Genomic DNA, 25,376 nt, shown 5'->3' with positions numbered 1-25,376 from the left:
TGGGAGTGTGCAAGGCATTATGGGAACATACAATGTTTGAGCCACAATGCATGATGGGAGTACGGCTGCCATTGACAGAAGTGCCCTCTATTGGAATGAAGAAAAAGTTGGTTTCTTTGTGCATTATGATCATAACATGCTGAAATAGAACTACATTTTTTGAAATAATGTACCCATATTTTACAGAAATAAGTGAAATTTGTCAACATAATCTTCATAACATTATTCATAACAGTATATTATGATGAGTTTGTTGTGAAATAACAGGGTCTGAAATTAAAATTTATCAATTCTAATTTTTTTTTGGAATTGAGGAAATAATTTTTATATTTCAACTTTAGGTTTTCAAAATACTCAGAAATGATTAAATGTCCAGTATGGGTTATGAGTAAAATTTAGGTATGAAAAACAGTTTTCTGAAAAAGTTATAGAAAAAGTTGGCCTAGAGCAAAAAACAATCCTATGTAATCCTGATGGCTTTACTGATAAGATAACATTAATGTGAAAACCTGGGATTGAAACATTGGCCTTTAATCGGGTCAAAGGCAAAAACTGTGATCTTTACTGTGCCTTTAAGTTGAATATTTTCCTGCCATCCAAACTCTACTTTAAGCTTTATGGAATGAAGTTCAGTTTATTCTACTAAAAAAGATAGTTTTGCTGGTCGTCTCAATAACAGTTTCACTATATACAGGTTATGGAAATGAAATATCTATTAGCCAATGGGATGACAGTATTATTTGAATCAGCCAATCAGAGAAGCAAATTAGTCAATGACATAATTTTTTACTCTAAAAATAATGGCATTATACTGATAGAATTTTCATCTTAGCCAATGAGATAATAGTATTATTTGAATCAGCCAATCAGATGTCAGCATCTATAAATGAAATACTTATTACCAACAGCTAGCATTTCTACAAAACAGTAATAACTAACAGAAAGTATGAAATTCAAAAGTATATTTCTTTATATTATAAATCATGACTATTTTTCCTATAAAATGTATATTTTAATCAAGAAATATTAATGACTTTTTGTGAAAGAATATATTTTCCATTTTTGGCTAGAAATCTTGTATGAAAACAAAATCTATTTTGTATAGTATTTTTGTATTATATCAATACTAAATGCATGCGCCATATAGAGGTCAAAGGTCATATTTTTGAAAAAGTAGTTCGGGTAATGCTGACTCTGCCAAGAATTGAATTCAGTGTTATTGGTCAAATTTGATGTGTTAGGGAGTCCTTGACTTATATATAACTCCCTAGCATGAGTAAAAATGTTTTTGTGGATAGGGATGTATAGGAAAAGTAATCAACAAGTTGGTATTGTTTGTTTTGAGGTGTATTTCTTGGCATTGACCAAGAAATGTTATGTGTAGAGAATATTAATGATGTTTGTGCTCTTTACAGAATCACTTTACAGAATAGGGAACTTGCAAACCCGCCATGTTGAATGTTGCATCATGGGAAATGTGATAATAAATACTAATCAATTAGTATTGTAAACAATAATGTTACATTGTTTGTAACCACAAATAATCAATTCATAGTTGTGGGAGGGTTATTTTATTGGTACCTCCAGATTAGGTATTATGATAACCACAGATAATCCCATAGTCCTTTGTATCTGAGCATGCTCAGTCTGGATTGCAAGTTCCCTATTGTTAGTAATGTGAAAGGGTTAAATTTTACTACATATACAGTAAATTTGTTGAGTTGGTCAAATTAGCCATGGTGTATTTTACTGAGAAAGCTAAGCAATCGTACCAGGTGTTGAAATCTATGTTTTACCAGATTTCCATTCTCTGTTACCAGGGTTACCTACCAAAATAATAGTACAAGGTATTGAAATTATGCAAGTTTTACCAAATTTCCCATCTCTGTTACCAGGGTTACCTATAAGAATTATATTACAAGGTACTGAAATCTATGCAAGTTTTACCAAATTTCCCTCCTCTGTTACCAGGGTTACCCACCAAAATAATAGTACAAGGTACTGAAATCTTTGCAAGTTTTACCAAATATTCCACCTCTGTTACTAGGGTTACCTATGAAAATTATATTACACAGTACTGAAATCAAATGCAAGTTTTGCCACACTCCCCCCCCCCCCCCAGTTATTAACATTCCCTGAAATCTTAGCTAAATACTATTAGTGTATTTAAATTAATATTTATAATTTTATGATACATATTTATATAACTGCCCTGTTTTACAGTAGAAATGAAGTTACCTTGGTGATTCACTCACAGTACATGATATTTTCACAAACTCACAGACATTTAAAATGCAAAAGTAAACAATTATACAGAATTGTGTCATGCACAGTAGGGCTGTAGAAGTAGACATGTAACCATGGTGATTATCAGTTGAAAAGTAAACAATTGAAGCCATTAAGATCATCAAGTCCTTGTTTCTTAGAAGATGTTTCTATTGCACTGAATAGCAATGCTTTACACTTTGCAAAGGATCTTGCTGTCTGTGTTTTGTATCTGTTAAAGTTACTGTGGAGTTCAAATGTGTCACTCCTTGTGTTAAAAACATCATGTCCCCATGGGTGAAACACCAAGGTATCGTCATTTCTCCTGTAATCATTCATCTAGTTGTGTGACTATTCTAATACTGCCATATGTATTTGAGGAAAGAAGTAACAAACATAACTGCCATGCAATGTTGCACATGATATGCTTTCATATTTAGACAGCTATTGTTGCCATGGGAACTATAATATGACAAACTGAACAGACACAGCATATGTAAAGTTAAGCCATATTTATGCAGGTTGAGTTCCATGGTAATTAAAATTTAGAGGAAAGAAATAACAAACACAACTGCCAAAAGATGCAAGTTATTATGAAAAATCTATTTATGGTCTGTGGGCGAAATAATTAACAAAATGTAACTGCCTGACAAGTGAAGGTTTTTCGTTTTTTGTTGAGATTTTGACTTTTTTTGTTGAGATTTAGACATTTATTGTAGCCATGGTTACTGCCAAATAATATAGTTTAGAATTTAGATGGTGACTTCAGTGTTATCTTGTTAGAGCGCCCTCATGAGGTTAAACCTTAACTGCCAAATAGAAGTGCCAGTATATTTAATGTAAGTTACTTGAAATTGTGAATTTTTTACATTCTGTTCATTTTTTTCGACATCATCTGTCATGACTAGCATTTTGTGAAAATTTTGACCAAGAAATTCATGTTTACAATTTGATATTTGGACGGCATTGGTAATGATGGTAGCATGTGATAATGTGCATAGAATGTGTTGGGTTAATTAGATATTATTCCTCAATATTTTTGTTCATTCAGCCAAGGAAAATATGAGTGACCTAAGGGGTCTACTCGTCTAGCGACTTGTAGTGACAATCCTTAGGTCATGAGTATTTTCTGGCTGAATGAAGATGTTATTCCCCAATGTTTTTCTTCATTCAGCCAAGGAAAATATGAGTCACCTAAGGGGCCTTGTCACTACGAGTTTGTTGACGAGTTGTGACAAGCCTTAGGTCATGAGTATTTTCGTACTGAATGAAGAAAGATATTGGAGAATAACATAATTAGACCAGCACCAGTAATATCAAAGAATCATTGGGTAATTTTAACGTTTTGACACATATTTTTGAACACAGCAGAACCAGTGACGTAGACGCACATTGTGACATAGAACAACTAGAGTATATACTCCATATTTTTTGTTTGTGCATGGTATGATAATGAAGTATACTCACTTTGTTGATATTTCATGCGTCTCCTTCCCATCTTATTATTGTTACAGCATTGTATTGTTATGTAAATTTATGTTAATTGTTTGTTGTTGAAATGGTTGGACAAGATTTGTTCATCAGAGATATAAAACCGAACCAATGTTTCTAAGAGAGATTGTATTGTTATGTAAATTTGTGTTAATATTTGTTGACAGGATTGAACCACTATTGTGATGGGGGGGAAACCCAGATTACGATAACAATGGATTATAAGGTTATAATGGAATGAACCAATATTATTTTGTTTTACAACACATTGTATTGTTATGTAAATTTGTGTTAATAATTGTTTTATATTGTTGACAGGATTGAACCACTATTGTGATAGGGGGAAACCCTGATTACGATAACAATGGATTGCTCACCCAAGGTTATAATGGAATGAACCAATATTATTTTGTTTTACAACACATTGTATCGTTATGTAAATTATTTAGTATTTGTTTGATATTGTTGACAGGATTGAACCATTATTGTGATAGGGAGGAACACTCGTATGTTCACCCCATATGATAATGAAATGAGCCAATATTATTTTGTACATGTATCATTAGAGATTGGATTGTTATGTAAATTTTTTATTTGTCTTGTATTTTTCACAGGGATAAAACATTATTTTGGTAGGGAGATTCGCAAGTAATTTTGGACATTTTCACTAAAAATGGTTTATTTTCATTTATTCCACTAGTAAATGCAAAGATTAATAGCGATAAAATGGCTTCTTGTATGTGAACACAATTTCACTAATTTCCTAAAAATAAGCCTTCGTAAAATAATGAAATTTTGTAGTGGCAAAAATATCTAGACATACTAAGCTTGAAAACAATTTCTTTTTGATACATTCTACCAGATTCAGTGATGCACAGTTTTGTCTTCATGAAGTTTTCAGTGAAACAATAATTTACAGAATTGTTGAGAATGGGACAAGTCTATGTGGAGCCTATGAGTGCAAAGTGTTATACTGCCACAAGAGGGCGCTGATCAAAATGATGAAAACCCTTAACTGCCAAAATAGATTTATCGTTTTCTTCAAACTGCCACAGACATTACTGCCGTTTTAGTTATCAGTTCCAAGTTTTACTAAAAATGCTGCCTTTACACTACAACACTCTTTGTATAATATTTGAGCCCAGAAATGGGGGCAAAAAGAACTGAAGAACATGATTGGTAACTTAAATTTTCAAGTGTTCAAATATAAATGAAAGTAACCAATCAGAATCATTTTTGTAAGTAAAGATAAAAGTGACCAATCAGATTCATTGTATGATAAAAGTGACCAATTAGAATCCATGTAAGGAAAGACAAAGTGACCAATCAGAATCAGTGTATTAAAGAAAAGTCAAGTTGACCAATCTGAGTTTATGTAACTTGTAGTTTGTAATTATAGATTACAGTAGCCAATCAAAGTTGTTGATACTTGAATGTATAGGTTAAACTGACCAATCACAAGTCAATGTACAATTTGTAAGTAAGTAAATACTAGTAAGTGACCAGTCATAGTTTGATGTAACTTCCAAGTGTGAAATAAAATGACCAATCACAAGTATTGATAAATTTAACCAATCAGAGTCAAGTGTAGATGAAGTGACCACTCAGGGTTGATGTTTCTTGTAAGATAAAAGTAACCAATCACAGCCATTGTATGAAGTGATGGATGTCGTCATGGTTACCAGTCTGTTGATAGAGGGCAGTATTGCCACTAATGATGTATTTTGTTCTTGACATAGTGAGAACCTAGAAATTTTCACTCAAGACTTATTTTTTTCTAATTTTGCTGGAAAACAGACAAACGAATATAAGTTGTGACTAAAACGCCATCTTGTACATGAACCCAATGTACAAATCTGGTAATTAGTAAAAATAAGTTGTGACTAAAACGCCATCTTGTACATGAACGCAATGTACCAATCTGGTAAGTTAGTCTTTGAGAACTAGCTGAATACTGTAAAATTGCAAAATTTGTGGTTGTTAAAATATGTATGTAAAAGTATTTAGATATCATTTTCCCCATTCTTACAGTATAATTAGTCTGTTGACATAACAAAAATACTTCCATGCAGGGATGTTTGTTAAGTGCCACTGTAAAGCGGCTAATCGTTTTATGACAGTGTATTTTCCCTCAAACAACTTCCAAATGGAATAATCCAACATAGTGAACAAAGGAATTATTCCATTTCTTCCAGGTAATGGGGTAGGAAGGTTACAATTTTAGTGTTTTTCTAGTGAAGATAAACTTGCCAAATCTTAGTTTTGTGTGTTTTTTGGCTATAAAGTTTGAAAAAAAAGTGGTAATATAAATGAAAGTTGAATCAGGAAAGAATTCAAATTTGAAGTTCATCATGTTTCTCTTATGAAAAAAAAGTTCATTCCATCAGTGTACTTTACAATATTCAAATTAATAAAAAATATTATATTAATTAATTTGGCGTCTCTACTTTCTCTTTTACCTTGGAAATGAATGTTCTCTACATTCCCATAATGCAGCTGCTTTACCATAGACATGAATGTTCTCTGCATTCCCATAATGCAGTTGCATCATCATGGAAATGTATTTTATCCATATTCATATGCAACTGCAAACTGGTGACAACATGAGATGTTTTACACTGAAGGATATATGCACTCAGGACTCATGAATATTAATGAGATGTTTTACACTGAAGGATATATGCACTCAGGACTCACCCAACTAAATTGACCAAAATCGAAACTTGTTTCAGACAGCACAATCAATTTCAAATTAGTATGTTTTAGTGATTGTAGAACTTTGAATGCAAAGACAGTATGTTCTGGAAAAATAGTTCTTTTGTTGACATTTTATTTTATATCAGTGGCAAAAATTCTTCCATTTCGAATCAATTCACTGACATATTTTAGAAATATTTGTATTTTGGGATTCATTAAAAGTAAAATTTTGAGAACTAAAATGGCTCAAACCCCCACCCCCCACCCCCGAAGTAGTAGCTGTTTTACTGCTACACTGAACTGTACGTTGGTCTCGTCCGGTGATTGTGATTGGTACAGACAACACTGCGTCAACACAAACATTGTCTGTCAGATTGCAAAATTACGATATAACGATTTAGTAACATTTTAGTGCAACATTTATTTTTGATGGGGAGTGGGGAGGGGAGGGAGGGGAGAGAGAGGTGATCATCGCGTCCTCGTTGAGCGAACACAAACGTAAGTTCGGAACATAAAAATTAAAAGTTGTCGTCAGCGGCAATGCAATGTGTTCACTTACCTGTGGCATGTGTACAGAAAATGCACGTGACTTCATGTTCAAGTCCGAGTTGCCGAGGAGTCAAACGCACTACGTAATATTTAGTACATATTACATTTTATGCAAATATTTCAGTTTGTTTATCAAAACAATAATACAAGTCTGGTACTACGCAGTACTGACGACATCTGGGCCAACCATTTGAAGCGATACTTCCGTGAAGGCTACAACAATAACAATAATATTGCACCTCAGACTTATATAAAGACACCTGCTAAAATATCTACTGCCGTACTGGGTAGTAATAATTATTTTGGGCATAGAAAATTCTACTTACAGCCATATTGTATAATTCTGGAGTGCCTAACGCTTATATTTGGTGCATCAGACGACTGGCAGACGACAGGCACAGCTGGACGGCGACAGAAAACAGTCATGAATAAATTAAGCTACGGCTATTTACATACATCATCACGTAACGAATTCGTACGACAAATGCCGAAACTTGCCGAACTCCTGACACTACTAAACTGAAGAATTAGAGAATTATAGGAACTTATCATTTCATGCACTTGTCACGAAACAAGAAGTTTAGTATCAACATCCAAAATAAATTTAAAAAAATGTTTTTCAGTCTTCCTCTGGAAACGTAACGTAAGTTCATATAATTGCTCCACAGTGGCAAAAAAACATAATTTCAGATTTTCAACAGGGTTTCAATCCCAGGTTATCGTGTTAAAGGCCTGGGTTTGAATCCTAGGATCTTGTGTTAAAGGCCTGGGTTTGAATCCTAGGATCTTGTGTTAAAGGCCTGGGTTTCAATCCTAGGATCTTGTGTTAAAGGCCTGGGGTTCAATCCTAGTTTCTCATGTTAACGGCCAGGGTTTCTGAACTTTCAATCCCAGGTTCTCATGTTAAAGGCCAGGGTTTCAATCCCAGGTTCTCATGTTAAAGGCCAGGGTTTCAATCCAGGTTCTCATGTTAAAGGCCAGGGTTTCAATCCCAGGTTATCATGTTAAAGGCCAGTCTGGATCCTAGGTAATGCCATTGGTGACAATGTTAACAAAGTACATCTGACAAAACACACAGTATATTATACCAGTATATTGATGGCGCAAATCAAGAGATCTGATTGGTCTAGACATCGAACTAGCACGTCTAAAATGAGCGATAATGCACAGTTGGCACGCATCCAAATTTTGATGTTCACTGTTCGTCTACAACCGTTGTAGTCTGTGCAGGGATGGGGACGCAAATGAAACCAGAAAACATTGCGTCTTATCTTGTTCCTGATATTTTCAATATACTGGTATAATATAATAGCGATAAACCACCACTGGGAATGGTATACCACTCGGTTTTGACCAGTGAACTCAATATATGCACTCGCTGTGGCTCATGCATATATTACGTTCACTGGTCAAAACCTCTTGGTATACCATCCCCAGGGGGTGGTTTATTGCTTAGTATATCATCACCTCAGTGCAATAAAGTCATATCTGTTACTTCACTACAGATATAACCTTAATGCACTGACACAATAATATTTCCATACATAGATCACACAACAATGAAATTGAAGTTACATTAATTTTATTTTACTAACTGACAAACTATAGAAATGTCTAATAGTAACAAATCTACCACAAGTAGACATTAATATTCACAAGATAAAATTGTAGTTAAAAATATTGTCTGATAAAAAAGTTTACGTAAGTAACAAGTCTTTTAAATATTAAAAGTGTTCAACATTTCTCTAAGAATACATTAAGTCAGATAGCCTAATATATAGGGCATAATTCTTAGTCATTGAGTTACAGAAACCAAGTCATTAAAGGGTGACTACAATAAACAATGTAAGACCGCCTGAATAATTTTTTTCAAAGAGTGAAATTTCTAGTGACATTATTTTTTTAAAGTCGAAATTGTTCAGTTTCCTTGAGAATACACCCATTTGTTAACTTTTCAATATATCGCAAGTAAAATGATAAAATGATCAACATGTAGATGACAATTCCATAAACATGCCATCTTGAATAGTGCATCATGGGAAATATGGCATCAACATAAATCAATAACATTTGTAAACACTCGTCTCACTGGTTGTAATCTTAAATAATCTAAACATACACAGAGGGCAGCATCCCCCCCCCCCCCCACTCTAATCAACTGCTAGTCTGGAATGTGTAAACTAAATATCACAGTTCTCATTGATGTCATGCATGGAGATCTTGTTGTAGACAAAATGAGTTCAAAGTTCATTTGATAACTTCTTGTGCAAAATCCGATCTTAGTTGTATGTACTGCATGTGCTGAAATCCTGAAATCTTCACCACTGAGGGCGCTGTTTGCTGGAAAGTTCTAGATAAACACAAAGTCTGATGAAGAAATACAGCACACTATCCCGAAAGAACGGTCCATTTAGGAAAGGTATATATGTTGAAGATATACAGCATGCTGTCCACAGATGGCGCTGTTCACTGAGAAGGTCTGTACACAATGTGAATCCAAAGATTTGCTGTGTTATCTATAGGGGCGCTGTTCACAGGATGTTTGTATATTATAGTTGTACTTTCCACATTCTCCGCAACTCTGTTCTGCTTGGAGCTCCTGCAAAACAATAATAAACACAAGTTTAGGGAGGACTATGCAATAAATATTGTCTTAGGGGGTCTAGATACATACTACACAAAGGAAATGTGATTGGCTGTTGACATGTCAATCATGCTATTGGCAGAGTTTGATTGGTGCAATTTTGAAATTCAAAATCAAAACGTCAGTTAGGATAGTAATAGCATAGTGGTGGTCCTAGTCCTTGAAGTCTCTACCAGTAAGCTAATATAGGAAGTACTTACAGCACATTGCACATTACTGTTCACTGACTGTGCAGAAACCAACAAGAAACTGGACATGTTACACTTTAAGATTGCAAGATTGAATGTATAGCTTGTTTGCTACATTTCGTCTAAATGAAATAAACTACCATGACACCATGCTGATATTAAAACTTTGTTGCCTGCTTGTCTGCGTCTAGTTGTCGTACATTCAGTGGTTTATTTCATTCAGACAAAATGTAGCAAGAAATTACGATCTTGCTATCTTCCAAGTGTGGGATATGCACATCGTCGCAAACCACAGCCTCTTGTATATGTATGTCACCGTCAAAAACGTGCCACCGCACGTTATTTCGAAGTGTTGTGGAAGATATAACAGCTCTGGTTTGCGAGAATAGATATGCAGTGTAATATTGGTTTCTGTGTGTTGTATTCAAACAGAGCCAGTGAACAAATAATGGATAAATAAACACAAATTATCAAGTTACTTACCTACACATATGTCAACTTCATGTACCACAGGAATCACTCACATTTCTTAAGGCAAATTATCCATGATCAATCACTCCAAGCGCTGTATGGAAAGAAATTTAAATCTGTTTAACATTGACTGATAAAATGCATTTTTTGACAACAAAATCTGTCAGTTTCTTATATGCTGATTTATAAATTGTCGAAATGCATCAGTAAATTTACAAACTGGTTTGAACTGGTATGAACTGGTTCTTAAAATACACTGGATTTGATCTAACTGGTCTGAACCAGTCATAACATCAGTACCTATCTTGACAAAACTGGTTGTCATATTACATTTTATGCAAATTACATCCAAGTTACTTACCTTTACAGATGGCAACTCTATTTACCAAAGAAATTCACTCACATTCCTTAATGCAAGTTATCCATAACCAATCACTCCAAAAACTGCGGGAAAAGAAAGACCTGTTTAACTTTGACTGATAAAATGCAATTTTTTGATTTGCATGCAATCTTCAATCTCTATTGTTTCAGAGTATCTCTCTAAACCTCACAAAAACTAAAATTGAACAAAATAGAATAGAATGTCTATACTCACTAGAACTGCTTCAGTTACTCTACCTGATTGTATACCAGAATAGATGGTCTATAGTCATCTATTGCCATATATGTAGTCTTCCTGCCCAGCTGCCTATAACTACTATATACTCATCTATTTTACTGAGCTGTGGTCTTCTGTCTATTCTTGTACTATACTCCAATATACCTGTTCAAATCATCTCGCTAGCCACTGGTCATTTGGTCTATAACTGTCTATAACCATTCACTCCAGTTAGTCTGTACTAGTGTACTATCATCCAGGCTCCCTGACATCTACAGTGGTCTATTGGCCACACTATACTCCAATATACACCTGTTCAAATCATCTCGCTAGCCACTGGTCATTTGGTCTATAACTGTCTATAACCATTCATTCCAGTTAGTCTGTACTAGCGTATTGTCATCCAGGCTCCCTGATATCTAGAGTGGTCTATTGGCCACACTATACTCCAATATACACCTGTTCAAATCATCTCGCTAGCCATTGGTCATTTGTTCTTTAACTATTTATTACCATTCATTCCAGTATGTCTTTAACTGTTTTCTCTGGCCACATTTCCCGCCATCTACAGTGTTCTAACTCCTAGCTCAGTCACTAGCCAGTTTGGTCTATCTCTGTGTCTGTCTTGCCATTCACTCCAGTAAGCCTGTACTACACTTTGGCCAACCATGAACCATACATAGATTTTACTTCAATATTTATCTGTTCTAGTATTGTCACTAGCCATTGGTTACTGCACCTTCCATGTGACACCAAGGTACCTCTCTAGAGCCAATCACTTCATTGACTATCCTAAAGTAAGCTGTACTATCTCTCTAGCCATTGGTCAGTTGTTGGATTTACACTTGGTTTTGCAATTAATTTCAGACTTGTCTAGCAAGGCTTAACTGTTCTCATTAGCCATTGGTCAGTTGCATTTTTGCTATTACCTCCTCTAGCAATTTATCATAATCCTCAACTCATCAATAAGTGAATACTCTGTAGGATGCCCAATCTACACACACACACACACACACACAGACAGACATACGTACACACACACATACATATATATGCATGCATACATACAGATGCACACACACACACTCATACATAAATACATACATCCATACACCCCTCCCCCCATTCAGGGACAAACATTCATCATGCCTACAGCACTACATACATTGTGGCGCTAGCTCTACAGGAGGGGACTGCAAAAAAACATTCTTTTTTTTTGCTTTTACCATTCTTTCAAAGTAGTGTTTTTTTAGTACGTACTGTAAACATGTGCTTTCTTATAATACCTGCAATGTTACCACCCTACAAGTGTTATGACATTTTATATATATAGTTCTACTATACAGGAAATTCAAGGTTTGTGGTTCCTTTCCCTCCACATTTTTGAAGGGAGGTCAAATTTATCTGGCAAATGCATTGACCCCATAACATATCGCCGTCAGTGGCAGCCATATTAGTGTCTCACTTCTTTGAACTTTGACATTATTATTAGAGATGGTGGCTGAATCATAAACATAGACTTTTGTTTTATATCAGTCATATCAAATTTCTTCCTGAAGATTATGAGTATGTTGTAGATTATCTGATAAAAATAAAATATGTTTAGGTTTTTGTGACAAATCCAATATGGCCGCTACTGATTGCAACATTTGTGACAAATCCAATATGGCCGCTACTGATTGCAATATTTGTGACAAATCCAATATGGCCGCTACTGATTGCAATATTTGTGACAAATCCAATATGGCCGCTACTGATTGCAACATTTGTGACAAATCCAATATGGCCGCTACTGATTGCAATATTTGACTAGAAGTGGAAGTCGATGGTAAGTAGCATACCCTCAACTCCACAGAAGAAATCCAGCCAGGCGACGACAGAATGTACGGGTTTAAAAGATTAAGTTTAATAGATAGATAATCTGACTTAAAATCAATCACTAAATCTGGTCACATGATATTTTACTTCATTTCATTATCACAGAGTTCATTCAGAGCCTTGCTGACTAAAAACACACACAGACCCTAACCGATTTATACATTTGTTCTCATTTGTGTTAAAGCACTATAGGCCCTAACTGATTAATACACTTGCTTAAGTATGACAAAATAAGACTAGATCAGAGAATGCAAAACTAGGCACTAACTGGGAGATACACGTTTTTGACAAAGTAAGACAAGGCCCTGACCGACTAATAGTTATTTATTTGTGACAAAAATAATGACTAACATACGACGAAAATAACACTACAAAAAACCAAGCTTTCCATAAAAACAAGATGGCGAGAGTACAAAAGTTCGAAATCTATTAAATACAAACCCCAGCCCCCCTAACTTAGTGATAAGTAACCAAGTCTGAATGACACAAAAATCTGTTTTTATAAAATTACTACTAATCAAGTACTTTTTCACTGAATATATTATTTTCCGAAGATGCACGCAACGACAGAGAAATACAGCTGTGTCTATCTCCAACTTTGTATCTTCAAGTCCTGACTGACAACGCTGTCTCTAAACTCCAGGTCTGACGTCTAACTGACAACGCTGTCTCTAAACTCCAGGTCTGACGTCTAACTGACAACGCTGTCTCTAAACTCCAGGTCTGACATCTGACTTGGCGGCTGCACTAGTTACTCAACCTGACTTGCGTTTCTTCACTAGAAGGCTCCCTAGTCTGTTCACTTTTATTGTCCTTTCACATCTGAAGTCAACATGGTGTAACTATGACTAGGCTAGGGGGTCTTTCACATCTGAGATCAATTCCTGGTATTACTGACTACCTAACCAGCCTACAATTTCTCTGTCCTGAACACAAAGAAATACACAGCCATGTTATTTATTGGTAGTATATCATATCAAAACAATTAACTATGCTAATTAGCTGACAATTAACTATGCTAATTAGCTGACAAACAACTTTGCTAATTAGCTGACAATTAACTATGCTAATTTGCTATGACAATCAACACTGCTAATTAGCTATGACAGTCATGCTAATTAACTATGGCAATCAACTATGCTAATTAGCTAGATATTCAACTATGCTAATTAGGTATGCCAACTATGCTAATTAGCTATGACAACAAACTGCTAATCAGCTCACAAAACTTCCATACTTGTAAACTGAAATACTGTTTTCCTTTATCTAGTCAATATTCTTCAAAAATGACAAGATTAATTTCACTTTTGTAAATGACAACATAGAATCAGTTACTTTAATATCTTCAAATGCCAAAAACACAAAAACTTACTCTGTACAATACATACCTTACGGGCAATGATTCAGCAAATCATCATTTAAAATCTACGGTTTCCACCGCCGCCGCCATAATTACCGCCACCGCCGCCGCCTCCGCCACCACCACCACCACCGCTGCCGCCACCAGACATTCCATAACCAGCTGTAAAAGACATGAGAAATATTGAATGTAACTTTATGTCTGAAGACCGTTGCATATTTACTTGAAACATAGACAGTGATTATATCAGCTTGTCGACACAGTCAGGCCACCCTTGTAGGACATGCCAGCTGCTTCCTATACTGATGTATTTTACTCTAAGCCATCATATGGCATTACCTCATCACTATACAAGATGGGTACTGTGGCTGACAGCTATACAACTATACAAGATGGGTACTGTGGCTGACAGCTATACAACTATACAAGATGGGTACTGTGGCTGACAGCTATACAACTATACAAGATGGGTACTGTGGCTGACAACTATACAAGATGGGTACTGTGGCTGACAGCTATACAACTATACAAGATGGGTACTGTGGCTGACAGCTATACAACTATACAAGATGGGTACTGTGGCTGACAGCTATACAACTATACAAGATGGGTACTGTGGCTGACAGCTATACAACTATACAAGATGGGTACTGTGGCTGACAGCTATACAACTATACAAGATGGGTACTGTGGCTGACAGCTATACAACTATACAAGATGGGTACTGTGGCTGACAGCTATACAAGATGGGTACTGTGGCTGACAGCTATACAACTATACAAGATGGGTACTGTGGCTGACAGCTATACAACTATACAAGATGGGTACTGTGGCTGACAGCTATACAAGATGGGTACTGTGGCTGACAGCTATACAACTATACAAGATGGGTACTGTGGCTGACAGCTATACAACTATACAAGATGGGTACTGTGGCTGACAGCTATACAACTATACAAGATGGGTACTGTGGCTGACAGCTATACAAGATGGGTACTGTGGCTGACAGCTATACAACTATACAAGATGGGTACTGTGGCTGACAGCTATACAAGATGGGTACTGTGGCTGATAGCTATAAACGCGCAACATATTTCTACTTACATCCATAAGGTCCTCCTGTTTGTCTATTACCACCATATCCACCTCTGTTATTAGACGGTCCATAGTTTGACTGATTACCGCCATAGTTGGATCCAAAGTTGTCGAAGTTACCACCGCCACCACCGCCGCCGCTGCAACCTCCTCCTCCGGCACCATAACCTACACACAACAGAAATGTGTTTGAGTTTAAAGGAAAAGTCCAGTCAGACTTCGTCAGAAATATTTCAACATGAACCAATTTACACACAAGAAATCATAATCTTGCAGACTATGACCCTTTCACATATAAACAACACTGGTAGTTTATATCAGCTTGTCGACACAGTCAGGCCACCCTTGTAGGACATGCCAGCTGCTTCCTATGCTGATGTATTTTACTCTAAGCCATCATATGGCATTACCTCATCACTATACAAGATGGGTACTGTGGCTGACAGCTATACAACTATACAAGATGGGTACTGTGGCTGACAGCTATACAACTATACAAGATGGGTACTGTGGCTGACAACTGTACAAGATAGGTACTGTGGCTGACAACTATAGTCCAGTCAGACTTATGTCTGCCTTCAGTACACTTGTATTGATTACTGCTATCAACTTAAAGGAAAAGTCCAGTCAGACTTATTTCTGTATTTAGTACACTTGTATTGATTACTGCTATCAAATTCCATACGATTTTAAATGATAAAATATCACCATGGTAACTAACTCAACTTTGAAATCTTGTAAAAAAGTCCTACTTCATGTGACATGTGTCCATTTTTGGGGGATTTGCTTTAAGTGTTTATTGGAAAACCTTGCAAGAAATGACAAGAGTTACCACAGCCAGTGTCAAGACAAAGAGATTGTGGTTACTACGTGCTTTTAAAACTAAAACAAACTTTTTTAGACCTATTTCATAATGCTCATCAATTCATTTACCTTTGACAAATCTCATAACACAAAACTAAAAGTAACAATCTCGCCTAATATCTTTACTGGCCAAGTGGTTTTTGACAGACACTTCACTATGCCAATACTACCTGACTTTCATACTTAGCTCTCTTTCTCCTGAGGTGGAATTTGTTTGTACATAACTAAGTACAAGTTGGTCCTCTTTCTCCCTAGGGTGTATTTGTTTGTACACAACTAAGTACAAGTTGGTCCTCTTTCTCTCTAGGGGGTATTTGTTTGTACACAACAAAGTACAAGTTGGTCCTCTTTCTCTCTAGGGGGTATTTGTTTGTACACAACTAAGTACAAGTTGGTCCTCTTTCTCCCTAGGGTGTATTTGTTTGTACACAACTAAGTACAAGTTGGTCCTCTTTCTCTCTAGGGGGTATTTGTTTGTACACAACAAAGTACAAGTTGGTCCTCTTTCTCTCTAGGGGGTATTTGTTTGTACATAACTAAGTACAAGTTGGTCCTCTTTCTCCCTAGGGTGTATTTGTTTGTACACAACTAAGTACAAGTTGGTCCTCTTTCTCTCTAGGGGGTATTTGTTTGTACACAACAAAGTACAAGTTGGTCCTCTTTCTCTCTAGGGGGTATTTGTTTGTACACAACTAAGTACAAGTTGGTCCTCTTTCTCTCTAGGGGGTATTTGTTTGTACACAACTAAGTACAAGTTGGTCCTCTTTCTCTCTAGGGGGTATTTGTTTGTACACAACTAAGTACAAATTGGTCCTCTTTCTCTCTAGGGGGTATTTGTTTGTACACAACTAAGTACAAGTTGGTCCTCTTTCTCTCTAGGGGGTATTTGTTTAAGTACAAGTTGGTCCTCTTTCTCTGTAGGGGGTATTTATTTGTACACAACTAAGTACAAGTTGGTCCTCTTTCTCCCTAGGGGGTATTTGTTTGTACACAACCAAGTACAAGTTGGTCCTCTTTCTCCCTAGGGGGTATTTGTTTGTACACAACTAAGTACAAGTTGGTCCTCTTTCTCTCTAGGGGGTATTTGTTTGTACACAACTAAGTACAAGTTGGTCCTCTTTCTCTCTAGGGGGTATTTGTTTAAGTACAAGTTGGTCCTCTTTCTCTGTAGGGGGTATTTATTTGTACACAACTAAGTACAAGTTGGTCCTCTTTCTCCCTAGGGGGTATTTGTTTGTACACAACCAAGTACAAGTTGGTCCTCTTTCTCCCTAGGGGGTATTTGTTTGTACACAACTAAGTACAAGTTGGGAGAAAGAGGATTTAAGTTGTGCTAACAAGTTGGTCTTTCACAAAAGAATAATCCTATGTAATTATTATGTCTGAACTGCCACTTTATAAGAACCATGGATTCAGCACTAGCTTTCATCATAATCTTATTTATCATCCGCTAAGGGGTGTTCTCAAGTTATCAAAGTCCTAAAAACATAGTTTATTAATTGAGGGAGGGAGGGAGTGGTCAGTCCATTAATCGAGGGAGGGGGTCAGTCCATTAATTGAGGGAGGGCGGGGGTCAAACACATTCATTTTCTTGCAGTAATTGATTTTCAATGCTATCGTATAACTCATGTCAACAATGGCGAGATTTCTTCTAAAGTTGAGTAACGGTCTTAAGAGTTAGACTTTATCCTATATACTACCGGTAGTCCTGAGATGAAATTTCAAACTCAAATGAAGCCACTCGCAGTCATTATCATCATATCTTTGTTAATCAGTCACAGAATTCTAACCAATAACAAGTTAGTGTTTATTGCGAGTTACATAATGTCCAAATATGGTACAGTAATGTCCAAATATGGTACAGTAATGTCCAAATATGGTAGTGATGTCCAATATGGTACAGTAATGTCCAAATATGGTACAGTAATGTCCAAATATGGTATATTTGTCATATATCAGGACACTACTTGTACATTGTTTATATCATTCTAACAGTTGGGGTTTACTTATTTGCATAAACAACTTTTGGTTCATAATTTCTCATTGAGCTAGGCAGGGTTAGAGATGGATTCAATAACACCTTGGCAACGAGATGAACATTGGGGCAATACCAACATTGTGTTTTTTGTGACCAGAAAACCCTCGTTTTCAACTGTCATTCCTACACAAGAGTCAAAATTGTTAGAACTCACTTTTAGAGTCGCCGTACGTCTGGTTTCCTGTCGTCTGACCACTCGCTAAGTAGGAAAATGTGAAAAATATTGGCACACACAAAATCTAGCAATGCATGATGGGACCTTTTACCGTTACAAATTAGTATAGTTGATTGTACAACAAACGACTTTTAACGTGTCAAGACTAATTCTTTGCATTTATATCGATTACACTAGAGAAAATCTTGCCATTTACAGCTTTTTCGACAAATAAACGAAAATGCATACATATTGTTAGATTCCTTGAATTGGTCTCAATGCGAGTCTCCAAGTTTACTTCACTTGTGGAAGTGTACAGTGCAGTACATGAAGAATCTATGATCTTATCACAGTTGGATAGTACACTAAGTACTCTATGCATTTGACTGAATGACTGTATAGAAGGAGTTGTCTGCTTCGACTAAGTCTTGCTTTCATTTCAGAGATATACACTCATCAATTTTGTGTTTTGAATGAGTCCATGTAAATACCTGCAAATTATAACTATGACAAAATGTACATGTTCAATGTAGAATTACATGATCATAGCAGCCATATCATTCACAAATACATGGGACTAGTATTTCCAGACAAAGCAACTACTAAATGTGTGCACCATGGTGTTTACTGCTGATATTATCTGATAAGTTTTAGTGTAACTTCAACAATGTCTGTCACTGTTGTAGGAAATGTAGACAAAGTTGGAAACCAATTCTAGTAATCTAACAATATCTGTATAAACACTGCCATTGATGGCTTGTCAAATCTGCTGTAAGATGACGACCTACAAGTGACGCTGATTATAGAACATCTGTCGTTGATCAGCTTATTATAGTAAACAGAGAGACAAAGATAAAAATCAATACTAGTAATTTTAAAACATCTATGTCAACACTGTCATTCTTTATTTCACCAAATCATCTGCAGTTGGAGCAAGTTACAAGTACAAATAAAAAGTACCAATTTTAGCTATCAATTTATAGTGGATAACAGTGTATTGGGCATCATGTACTTCCTATTTTTCTTGATTTTATGGCATTTTGGTCAAAAATATTCCAAAAAGAAGCAAGTCTTATCACCACTGATGTATTTGCAATTGGATATACAGGTACATCCTGTGTCTTCCGTGTTAGTTTATTCAATTGAAATTGTCTTCATTTACTTCCTTCATAATCTATGATTCGTTATTCAAACCATGACAGAAAAACAATAGGTAACTTGCAATCCAGACTGAGCATGCTCAGACGCAAAGGACTATGGGATTATCTGTGGTTATCATAATATCTAATCTAGAGCTACCAATAAAATGAACCTCACACTCAGGGCGACTATGAATTGATCATCTGTGGTTACAAACAATGTAACATTATTGTTTACAATGCTAATTGATTAGTATTTATCATCATATTTCCCATGATGCAATATTCAACATGGCGGGTTTGCAAGTTCCCTATTCTGAAAACTCCCTAGTCTTTTATGTAAAGGGGAGGGAGGGTATGTCTGAGGTTAGGTGTAATAAGTTATGTTTTTAATCAGACTTAGATAAATATGTGAACACCCCTGGTCTAATCTTCATTATCTAAAGATCAAGTTTGAATATGGATTAAAATTAAGGTCGGAAAAATATATCTTACAGAGCTTTAGATAAGTTGCATTGGTTGCCAAACGTTTGTCCTGAACTAAAGAACTGGTGCCTGGCCCTTCAGCATGTACCACTGTACTAGGGTATAGTGAATACACAGTACGTAGCTAATGCATTGCCTAACTGTACTAGGGTTTAACGAACACACGTACACTGTCTATACCAGTGTGTATCTAACATTGCCTAACTGTACTAGGGTTTAGCGAACACACATACACTGTCTATACCAGTGTGTATCTAACATTGCCTAACTGTACTAGGGTTTAGTGAACACATTGCCTAAATACAGCCCATTGCAGGGTACGTTCATGGTCTGTTTGATACAACCAAACAGAAACCGTGCTACACTTTAAGATAGCAAGATTAAAATGAACACAGTTTCTTGCTACATTTCGTCTAAAACGAATGTACTACTGTGCCACAATGCAGGCATTAAATGCAGATGTCAAACATTGGCAACCACGTCTGTATCTAGTTGCAGAACATTTCAATGGTTTATTTCACAATAGACAAAATGTAGCAAGAACTTGCGATCTGCTATCTTAGTGTAGAATAAACCATTTCTTATTTATTGGTGTTGATTGTCTCAAACAGAGCCAGTAAACAGTAAACTGAAATGAGCTGTTCAAGAACAAATTGCAAATCATTTTTCTCACCTTGATTATAGTTTCCACCTCCTCCGTAATTGTTGTCATAGTTATCGTTGTAGCCACCTCCTTGTCCTCCTCCTCCTCCGCCACCTCCTTGGTTACCATAGTTTCCACCGCCTCCTCCTTGGTTACCATAGTTGCCATAGTTACCGCCTCCGCCACCACCACCTTGGTTACCCCAATTATTGTAACCACCACCACCACCACCACCACCTTGGTTGCCCTGGTTACCAAAGTTATCCTGGTTATTGTAGCCTCCACCACCGCCGCCTCCATAGTTACCGCCTCCATAGTTACCACCTCCATAGTTACGACCACCGCCGCCACCGCCACCACCACCACCACCTTGGTAATAATCTGTAAAAGAGCAGATTTTTTTAATAAGACAATGTGATATGAACTAGGAGCTATCCCCATACAAGTAACAACATGTGATAAAAACATCGATTCTGATTCATACAGTACTAATTAATAAATCTAATATCATATGTTAGTGTTGAGTTTCAAAAGAAATATTTCAACATGAACCAATGTACACACAAGAAATCATAAACTTGCAGACTATGGCCCTTTCACATATAAACAGCACTGGTAGTTTATATCAGCTTGTCGACACAGTCAGGCCACCCTTGTAGGACATGCCAGCTGCTTCCTATGCTGATGTATTTTACTCTAAGCCATCATATGGCATTACCTCATCACTATACAAGATGGGTACTGTGGCTGACAGCTATACAACTATACAAGATGGGTACTGTGGCTGACAGCTATACAAGATGGGTACTGTGGCTGACAGCTATACAAGATGGGTACTGTGGCTGACAGATATACAACTATACAAGATGGGTACTGTGGCTGACAGCTATACAACTATACAAGATAGGTACTGTGGCTGAAAATACGATATGAGTTTGTGTGTTAAGACAAACTTACCTCCACCTCCTCTGTTGAAATTACCACCACCGCCTCCTCCTCCTCCTCTATGGAAGTTAGAACCTCCCTGTCCACGGAAACCACCTCCTCCTTGTCTCTGCTGGGGCCCACCCATATTCCTTTGGTTCAAAAGCTTTAGATCACTTTTTGGTAGGGCTTTCCTTACTTCGCATCTATGATTATTTATCATGTGGAACTTGTCACCTAAAAAAACCGAAAAAAACCCCATTGTTTTGTAAATTTTTCTCATCCAACATTATACCTTGTCAATATTACCATTGACTGATTAACAAAGACATGATGTTAATGACGATGTGGACGGTTGTGGATGACTCACAATAGATAAGGGGTTCGGAAAACAGCAGTAATAGAAATGACAATACAAGCAAGTAGTAGAATACACTGGGAACTCTGTTCTTTATATGCACGCGCGTTCCAACTTGTAACTGAAACTTACATCACACAAGAATGCACGCACACTCCAACTTGTAACTTAAACTTACATCACACAAGAAATTTTGATTTGTCGCCTTATCGGCGTGCTGATTGGTTGATTATGTATGACGTATGACTATATAATGAATTCATCAGAAACGGCAACAATGTTAACAACAACAACGTATAACACAAAATATGAATCAATAAATGTAATTCACAACAGTGGCTTTGGCTGAACTTTAAATTCCATCTCAAACTTTTCACAACTTCATTGAGCTAGAGAGACTGAAAGATCTGAGATTAAATATATATAAAAGATTTGATAAAGGATAGCTCTAGACTACATTCTCATGTATAGTTTAGGTGTATACAGTAAGAACTGAGATGGAAGCACACACTTACTTATAACCAATTTGTCGACGGTGTCATGGTCATCGAAAGTTACAAAGGCAAATCCACGGTTCTTCGTAGTTTCTTTGTCCTTCATAACTTCAATATTTTCAATTTTACCATACGACCCGAAGTGTTCTCGGAGATGACTTTCATCTGTGTCTTCCTTAATGCCACCGACGAAGACTTTCTTGACTGACGCCCTAGCAACAGGGTTGGCAGACTCCTAGACAATAGATAATAGATTTATACATTCAGAGGATTCTGTGCAAAAAAACAATATTTGACCGTCTACAACCGACAAAAGCAGTCATGCTACTTGGCTATCCCTGACAGAATGTTCGCGCACCATTCCGAATCAAACAAGCATGTACATTTTGATCTGGGAGACTCTGCGTCAATCAAGTCCGAGGCCATTTTGTCTACACTTTCTTTTCTTACTTCTCATGATACTGCCCGTTTTGTTCAACTACTCTGAACTCAACACTAGAGGGCACTATGCATGCAAAGGTCATTTTGTTGATATTCCATTCCCGACCTCTCGTGATGATATTGCCCGCTTGGTTCAACTTCTCTGAACTCAACACTAGAGGGCACTATGCATGCAAAAGGTCATTTTGTTGATAATCCATTCCTTGCCTCTCCTTCAACTTCTCTGAACTCAACACTAGAGGGCACTATGCATGCAAAAGGTCATTTTATTGATAATCCATTCCTTGCCTCTCCTTCAACTTCTCTGAACTCAACACTAGAGGGCACTATGCATGCAAAAAAGGTGATTCCATTCCTTACCTCTCGTGATACCGCCCTCTTTGGTTCAACTTCTCTGCCATCTATCCTGTGAGGCCTGTTATCCATCACGGCATCAGCCATGGATGAATGCTTGTAAGTAACGAATCCAAACCCTCTGGATGTCCTTGTTATATTATCTTTCATGACGACACTGTCGACAATTTCACCATACTGAGCAAAGTGTTTTTTTAGGGATTCTTCCGACGTGTCATAACTAAGTCCACCAATGAACAATTTCCTTTTCTGCTCCGACTCTAATGGGTCCTGTAAAAATACAAACATGACATTTGAAAAAAAAACTAACTCACAATTATCCTGTTTATGGTGCTTACGATATGTTCCATTCAATCTCATATCTATCTCCAGACTATCTAGACCCTGACTGATTAATACACTTACAAATATAGAATTGCTACAAGCTGTTTATACAGTTTGAAAATCTCTGCTTGTTCATCACCATGGTATATTCAAATGAAGTGATATACCCATGAACACCTGCAGCCGAGAGGGACAATGTTCCATTCTATTCGTTAATGTGAACTTGTGTCCATGATGTGTCCATCTGCATATCAATTCAGATATGAGAGATTGAACGGAATATACAGTGAACAGGCCAATTCCAGAGAATCAAACCATGGCAACCGATCTATATTCCCCAAACCATCTTCATCAACACCAAATTTCTGACCAATCTGCGCCGTAAGTACACTGTGTTGTTATTTTACCAAATATGAAATCAAATCAGCCATCTGTGCCAAGCTGTGATACAATTATTGTCATTGTACAATTTCCCAATTTGACACTGTAAATCAGCAAATACCATGGCAACCAGTCAGGTAGTTTTTAACTACATGTATATTGTTTCATTTTACAAGACCAAACTTCTGTGAAACCATGCCAACACTTTGGCAAGAGGTGTGGAAACTGATCCATGGCAACATAAATGAACATAAAATTTTCTAAATTTCTAGTAAAGCCATCCTTTTTTTGTTCTGTATTTATTTCATTATTAATATACATTCTGAAGAAGGTGCAAAAGAGAAAAAATATTGCAATTGCGACAAACAGCGAGAAAAATGGAGGATGCAGGGCCTGGTATAGTAATAGTGGTCACGTGACTACGTGAGCAGCTTTTGTTCTCCGACTCCACCCTTGCCTCACCGTTTGTACTTGGCTCCAGACATGGTCTGCAAGCCATCAAAATACTTCATACTTGTGAAGTCAACATGAAATGTTCAAATTAACACATAAAGTGAATAATATCAAGTTATATGTTCGCCCTCCGCAGAAGACTGACACGGAAGCATGGATTCGTGAAAGGAGAATATCACAATGAAATCAAATATGGCCGTCGTACGTAAATGACGCCATGGTCTAGTGACGCGTCGCTTTACAAACTTATTAAATATTCATAACTCGGTGTACAAGCCAAATCGGACCAATATGATTGTAATAATCAGAGACAGCTAAATGTACAGAAATTATTTATAATATTTAACATGCATAACATCATGCACAACGTATGTATTTCAAGTCCTGCAAATCGCGTCACTCGACATGCTGGTACGACGCACAGACGCCAATCAATCATGGACACACGCCATTGCCCCACATGCATGTAGCAATTTCAAAACGAAATTTACATGTTTTTTTTTTGCAACCATAACAATCTACCCAAACGTATAATTTTACTCCCAAATGACAAGATATTGAAACTGTACTCATTTTTGAATCTTTTGTGCGTAAAACGGGTCATATATTATGTATAAAATGTAAACGTTGCATTTCAACCTACTGTAGACAAAGGCGGGCCACATGGTGTACATGTAAGGGTGGGCAAACGGCTTCCTGACAGACTTCACCCTGTTTGACTATCATTTTCACGTCTGTTGAAACTAATTTGGTATACATTAATAACTACAAATGAAAAAGGTAAACGTGTCGGGAACTGAGGGTTACTTACGTTCGCCATTTTGTGTTATATTTCGTATTTATCTGCTTTCGACCTTGACGCCTAGACTGCACGGCCACTGTATGTGTATGGTGTCGGACGCCGTTCACAAACTGCACCGTGTGCTGCAACGATGACAATGGGATATTGAACCGATTTTAAATGCTAGTTACGTAATGTGGACCAGTGACAAGCATCAACAGTTTACTTGTATGCTTGTATGCGGTTGGCAATAACGAAAGGGTTCATGGGAAAAACTGTTTGAAAAAGACAACAGTGCATAGCTAA

The 25,376-nt window shown here is 36.7% G+C and overlaps 1 protein-coding gene across 3 annotated transcripts; it reads right to left on the bottom strand.

The window, feature by feature from the left end:
• Window positions 1-8,636: 8,636 nt before the first annotated feature.
• LOC144449869 (uncharacterized) lies at window positions 8,637-25,376 on the bottom strand. Of its 3 annotated transcripts, XR_013482180.1 has the most exons (11): window positions 25,101-25,376; window positions 23,138-23,401; window positions 22,358-22,571; window positions 21,518-21,721; window positions 20,591-20,941; window positions 18,293-18,337; window positions 15,246-15,404; window positions 14,170-14,303; window positions 10,667-10,749; window positions 10,318-10,399; window positions 8,637-9,601 (listed from the first exon to the last, which is right to left on the bottom strand). XR_013482180.1 is itself a non-coding variant. In XM_078140416.1 (9 exons), the coding sequence occupies exons 1-8, from the start codon at window positions 25,107-25,109 to the stop codon at window positions 14,200-14,202; spliced, it is 1,350 nt and encodes a 449-aa protein (XP_077996542.1). In that variant the 5' UTR covers window positions 25,110-25,374; the 3' UTR covers window positions 11,987-13,707; window positions 14,170-14,199. The 3 variants fall into 3 exon arrangements, 2 of the variants coding, with proteins under 2 accessions (XP_077996542.1, XP_077996543.1); XM_078140416.1 differs by lacking the exons at window positions 8,637-9,601; window positions 10,318-10,399; window positions 10,667-10,749 and adding an exon at window positions 11,987-13,707 and having other exon boundaries at window positions 25,101-25,374; XM_078140417.1 differs by lacking the exons at window positions 8,637-9,601; window positions 10,318-10,399; window positions 10,667-10,749; window positions 18,293-18,337 and adding an exon at window positions 11,987-13,707 and having other exon boundaries at window positions 25,101-25,374.

The sequence above is a fragment of the Glandiceps talaboti genome, chromosome 19 (assembly GCF_964340395.1).
Source record: "Glandiceps talaboti chromosome 19, keGlaTala1.1, whole genome shotgun sequence".
Lineage (NCBI taxonomy): Eukaryota > Metazoa > Hemichordata > Enteropneusta > Spengelidae > Glandiceps > Glandiceps talaboti.
This window is presented reverse-complemented; position numbering and strand designations above follow the sequence as displayed.

Coding starts and splice junctions, on each gene's coding strand:
- LOC144449869 (XM_078140416.1), bottom strand. Junction 15,405..18,292: donor GACGTACGGCGACTCTAAAA/GTGAGTTCTAAC, acceptor TGTTGTGTGTAG/GTTATGGTGCCGGAGGAGGA. Junction 14,304..15,245: donor AACAGGAGGACCTTATGGAT/GTAAGTAGAAAT, acceptor TGTCTTTTACAG/CTGGTTATGGAATGTCTGGT.